This window comes from Actinia tenebrosa, unplaced genomic scaffold (assembly GCF_029948245.1).
Source record: "Actinia tenebrosa isolate PJP-AT-01 unplaced genomic scaffold, QUT_ActTen_1.0 PGA_scaffold0__85_contigs__length_37466705, whole genome shotgun sequence".
NCBI lineage: Eukaryota > Metazoa > Cnidaria > Anthozoa > Actiniaria > Actiniidae > Actinia > Actinia tenebrosa.
The window spans coordinates 27,766,363-27,772,666 of NW_028292569.1; the positions used below are offsets into that span (position 1 = coordinate 27,766,363).

Consider the following 6,304-nt stretch of genomic DNA (forward strand, 5'->3'; position numbering starts at 1 on the left):
TGACAGAAAAACGGCTCAATTTCCCAAAAGCTATATAACAGGAGATTTTTAATCTTTGTTGATTGATCACGTCTTGTTTAAATTATCCAGTAAAATTCGTCTGCATGCTCCGTAACCATAAGAAGACTACAGTTTAAACCGATTCAATTAGCATATATATGAGAACACTGGATAGGTATTTATTCTGTAAGACAAATAATATAAGACGGGAAACCTTGGAAATTGGACCTGTACATAAAGGAGTGCCGTTGACATAAACTACGTTGCATCTCTTTCTCAGTAGCGGGACCAAACATTGACCAAAGACTGCGACACTGCATCTCATTTTCTGCATATAGGTAAGAAAAGTTTATTGTTTTTGTGTTCAGCTCGGAGTAACTTGATAGACAACTTCTATTCACGAAATCGTCCTTAAATCTGGCATGGCAAGAAAAACAACCATTGTACATTGATTACTTTGAAATGTATAAGCCAATGTCTACTACAACTTCAAGTTTACTATACATCAGTAAATATACCAACTATAGAGCTAGAATTTCTTTTGACGTAAGATATCCATATTAAGCCCAAATTTGTGGATTTTTTCAGTTTAGGATCACTGGCTATGATATTCATAGAAAGCCCAAATTGGTTACATTTTTCTTAAGTTCACTGGTCGAATTTAATTACTGGCAGTAAATTTTGGCCAACTGAGCAAGGCCCTAACTATATCCTTATTCATTCGCGATTTTTATCGATAAAAGATTACACTCGGGAAAAAACACCAGTTGATTTTGATTAACGCGGAAACTAACTAAAGCTGAATTAAAGGAAAAAATGGAGCCCAGTTTGATCTGTAGGAAATTCTATTCATTGTGAACTTTTGTTAACCAAAACGGTACAAACAGGAAGGAGCAAATGAATGAATGTTTCTTTCGTTCATTTCCCACGCTGTGGACAATTTTGGACACTTTTTTTCTTGGGTTGTTTGGAAAACAATAAAAAATATACTTCGCTTTGCTATCACTGAGTTTGTTTAGCGGGAGGCACTGAAGAGCCTTTTAAAGCAATCAGAAATTATTAGTAAAAATCTTATAGTGAATATTTTACTTTTTCAGCTTTTGATAATTGTTGAATAGTGAATTGTGTAATGAAAATTTGGAAAGGCGAGAAGAAAGAAACAAACGAACAAACAAACAAACAAACAAACAAAGGAAGAAAAGAGGATGAATAAACTAGGAAGAAAGAACGTAAAGGAAAGAAGAAAACAAAGACAGAGAGAAACAAACGAACGAACAAACGAACGAACGAATGAATGAATGAATGAATGAACGAATGGATGGATGGATGGATGGATGGATGGATGGATGGATGGATGGATGGATGGATGGATGGATGGCTCAGTGACTCAGTAACAAGGTTAACAAGGTTTCAAGGTTTTTTAAGGTGATAATTATACCGCATTGAATTGTCATTATCTTGCTAGCTGCCTGAATGCCCCTAACGAGTCACCAAGCTCACGAAAAGGAAGACAAAACATTTACACACAAGCAAAATTAAAACGACAGCCTTAAGTTGCATGTAACCTTTTTTTAAAAACTCGTAGCAGAATTTGACACAAAACATAATATCAACCTTTAAAGAACTTTGCATTCAAAGATATTATTAGTACTTCGTTAGTTGGCGGAGCTGTTTTGTTTATTTAGCCGTTTGTAGAAAAAATTAAAGGCTTTCTTTCATTGTAGGGCTGTGCCGCTTTAAGAGAAATACCGTATAAGTGAAATTGGTAATCACTGACGTTCGGATACCATGATAAAGACAGTTTACAAGCAAAACGAGAATTGGAAAATGAATATAGCATGATGACAATTTTCCAATATTGAAAGAAAAAAAGATGAATAGTCTTGACACGCAGTGAAGACTTACAGTCACCTTGGCACGTGAGCTGAGTTGGTTGGTTGGTTCTCTCTCTTACTCCGAGGGTTTTTTCCAGCTCTCCGGTTTTTCCTACCTCCTCTCAAACCAACCCTAACTAATTCAAACTGTTTAAGGCTGTGCTCTCTGGTCATACAAAATTGAAATATTTACCTAGAAGAGAAACCAAGTGTCTGATACAACTAGGAGTATTGCACCTGTATTTTCTAGGATAATCTTGACCTATAAGTGCCCAAATACACAGAGAATAAGCCTACAGAATTATTTATCGGGATATCTTCAGACTGATTCATCATGTAATTATAAATTTGTACTTTCACACGTATGGCGCCATATTAACACTTTCTAACCTTTGTACATAATAAGATACAATAATAAGGCTTCTCACAGCCATGTCATTCCAAGCGGTTTTTCACTTGAGTTTCTGAATTCACTCAGTGTCGTAATTTAACTCGCCCCCACAGATTAGACAATGTTAAAAGATTCAAAGAAATTTTCTAGCACTATAGACTGAGTACACTAATATCTCAGCAGATCTTTAAGCTGGTAGAAAAATCAGAGTAAAGATTTAATCAAAACCTGTAGGAAATGAACTTCAATCAGCTAAAATACATTAATCTCTTTGATGTCGGCGCTGTTGTTTCAGTCAAGATTGTTTTGTGTCATCAGTTTTTGGATCATCTATTTTACTTATTCCGTGTTTACTTCTGAGTCCCAGACGGATTGTTTTTATGGAGATTTCCAAGAAATAAAAAAGAAAAACGAGGGTCAAAAAATGCAATTAGTATATGATTCTATAGCATGGTCCTTTAACGTATCTAGCTATTACTCAATGATCTCTATCGGAAAATCAAATAAGATGTGTAACACTATAGAACAAAGCTTTTGTAGAGATCTGGTTGTAGTTTTCTATAGTTAAGTTTTGTTTGATAATAGCTAGGAAGAGAGTGTTCTACACGTAATTGAAGTTTGTTGATTCTAGAGAGTTCTGTTGATCTTTTCATAGGTTGGTCTGACGTGCTATTGGTTGATCTTGGAAGTCAGTAATAGCCAAAGACTTGAAGCATCAGAGATTTGAAAGTATATTAAGTGGCCGCTGCGGAAAGTTTCTTGTTGGATTGATAACGGCGCAAGAACAAGAACAAGAACAAGAACAAGAACAAGAACAAGAACAAGAACAAGAACAAGAACAAGAAAGAACAAGAAGAACAAAAGAGACCAACAAGAAGAAGAACAAGAAGGACAAGAAGAACAGGAAGAAGAACAAGAAGAACAAGAAGAGGAACAAGAAGAAAGACAAAAGAGGAGGAGAAAGAGAAGGCAAGAGAATTAAAATCTGTCGGGGCAGCAGATACTACCGACCGAGTGACTTTGTTCGCATGAACTCCGCTGCTTCCCCATCAACCAAGAAGCATTAAAAACAACTTCAATGTTCTAATTCTGCAGAGCCATGTCATCCAATCACAGTACGAATTACAGCACCAATGCAACTGCCATCAACAACACAAGTCCTAGTTTCACAGGTGCCTTGGCACCTGAAGACATCAAGCTAATAGCCACAGTTTTCTTTTCTCTTGTCAGCTCCTTGGGAACAGTTGGTAACTTCTTGGTTATATTAACATTGGTGCGCTGGGTCGACATGAGGACACCTTGTAATTTATTCATCGCAAATATCTCTTTCACAGACCTGATTGTATCGTTAGTAATGGCGCCTTTAAGGATTATTGAGCAGCACACTGGTGGCTGGATCTTTGGTGAAGTCCTTTGTTATGTTATCGCTCCATTACAAGATACACTAGCTTCAGCATCCGTGTTAAGTCACACTGCCATCGCCCTGGAAAGATACCGAGCAATAGTCGCTCCTTTTAAGCCGAGGTTAAACAAACGTAAAGTGAAAATATCCATTTTGTTCATTTGGATTGGTTGTTACCTCGGTACTTCGTTTCCTCTTCTTTTCTTCGTGAAACATGAACTTCGTAATGGAGTCACGACTTGCCTGGCGTCTCAGTTCCCTAAAGAGGATCGTTACATCTTTTCTCTGTATCTTGTGGTGTTTTTTATCTTGATTCCTTTGGTGTGTCAGGTTTGCTGTTATATCATGGTGATCAGGGTACTACGAAGGAAGGACGCCATCCAAGACCATCGTGAGTCGACCAGCACAACAGCGGAGATTCAAATCCAAACTTCTAAACAGCGCGTCAGGACGAAAAAAAGGTTGATCAGAATGCTTGTCGTGCTGATGCTAATCTTCCAGTTGTGTTATCTTCCAAGAGCATTCATTATGCTGATCTACGAGTTCGCGCGACCCCTGACAACACACGAGGCGTTCCCCTATGTAAATATATCAACCATGCTTCTATTTTACGTCAAACACGTCATCAATCCTTTGGTTCTTTACTGCATGAGCAGAGATTACCGAGATGGTTTCATTGGTTTGTGCATGTGTCGTACACTACAGGATTTCTCACTACAGGCTGTGCCGGAAAGCGGAAAAAAGAGCTCTAACAAGACGAGACTCTAATGACCACGTCAAGGGACACACCCACTTTATGTCTTGCCAATAGACACACGTTTACTCTTTGAGGAAGATACATGGTCACTTTGTATTGAAGCTCTAGGACATTGACCCATGGAAAGACGAGCACGCTCACTTGCCAATCTGATTGTAAGACACTTTACTACTTTGTGTGTACACCACCCACTTATTGCATAGGAAGGGCACATGGTCACTTTGTATTGTACCCATGGATAGACGAGCAAACTCACTTGCCAATCTGATCGACAGACACTCCACCACTTTGTGCGTACACCACCCCCAAAATGGATGAGTAAGACATATGGTCAATTTATGCGCACACCTACATGCCATCCGGTTAGACAGACACACTCAATGCATGGGGAGAACACGTGCTCATTTCATACTGAAGGACATGAACCCATATTGTAGATAGACGCACACACCTACTTGCCATTCGAATAGAGAGATACCGCGTTTCTTTCCTCAATCAATGTTGCGCATGATTTTGCATCGAATTCTTTTGCGCTTCGAGGAATACAACCTCTGTTTTGCCTACTATATAGTATCTCGCTGTTGTAGCATACATCTCCTGCTTGCATGGGGTCTTTATCTACCCTCCGTTTTACCACAACTCGATCACAAAGGGGTAAAACAAACTCTCTTCACCTGCAGGTTATTTAATAAATTTAGAGCAAATGAAAAAGAAAAATATAATCTTGAGCTTTTCAATCTTGTTGTATCTTAATAGTTTGACCCACAAATGAAAACTATTTGTGCTTTTTGATATCGATACGAACATGATATGAATTATCATAAGAATTATCCTGTTGCGAATTCGTGTTCTGTGTCGTGTGAATAATGATTTGTTTTCTTGATCTTTGTACAAAAAATTAAATGATGATATTTGTCAATAAATGGTGAAAGAATTGACGCGCGCCAGAAATAACTAGCATCTTTTAATTGCGCATCTCTTTACCTTGCGGTTTCCAAGTTGTTTTTTATATTATTTTTATACTGCTTTTTATATTATTCTTAATAATATTTTAAAATTAGTTTATATATTGCTTTAATATTATATTAATATTAATTTTATATCATTTTTATATTATTTTTATGTTATTTTATTATTTTCCTTCGCGACCACTTGACCCTTTGACCACTTGACCCCTTGACCCAGTCGGAAAAAAAACCCAGATTTGATTAAAAACGTATTACCCCCTGCCCTAAGATGTACTTAAGTTTTCTGTTTGACTGTAATTAGTTGGTATCACCTTTTTATTCTGCAACCCCGCGAGGATTTCCAGGAATCTTCAATCTTAGGGATACAAAAATTCAATGCAATACTTTAATGTAACGATGCAGTAAAAATTCACCATTTTCCATACATCGGTTCACTGGTCAAACACGAAGCATTCAGTCGAGGTTGCAAGGTTCAAATTTGAATAAGCCTTTGAAAGCACCTTGGCGCCTCGCTTGAGCGCATTGTGTTTGACCAGTGAACCAATGTATGGAAAATTGTAATTAGCAAGACGACACTGAAGCATGAAGCTGGCATGATTCTACCCCAATATCGTACCCAGAGCCCACTTTTCTCTTGGTCAGTACCGAGGAACGTTTCTCGGTGCTGACCAAGAAGAACTTGGGCTCTGCATGGGTACGAGATTGTATGCCCTCGAGCGGTGAGTGGACTGGAGAGAAGGAAGGATGCTCTAGTGATTCATTATCAGATTTGCTCAAGTAACAAGTATTTCCTCCGTTATTTTGAGGAGAAGGGGTCATTTTCTGCCCTTCCCTAACCTTGAATGACACCTATACGTAGATTCAACTACCAGATCGCTGGCACCCTAGATAGAATCACCTTGAAGCAAAGAG

General features: G+C 38.0%; 1 protein-coding gene across 1 annotated transcript; it reads left to right on the forward strand.

Annotated features, from left to right (window-relative positions):
• Positions 1–212: 212 nt before the first annotated feature.
• On the forward strand, positions 213–5,363 carry LOC116305780 (neuromedin-U receptor 2-like). The gene is made up of 2 exons (XM_031715752.2): positions 213–338; positions 2,921–5,363. The coding sequence occupies exon 2, from the start codon at positions 3,365–3,367 to the stop codon at positions 4,433–4,435; it is 1,071 nt and encodes a 356-aa protein (XP_031571612.1). The 5' UTR covers positions 213–338; positions 2,921–3,364; the 3' UTR covers positions 4,436–5,363.
• Positions 5,364–6,304: the final 941 nt, after the last annotated feature.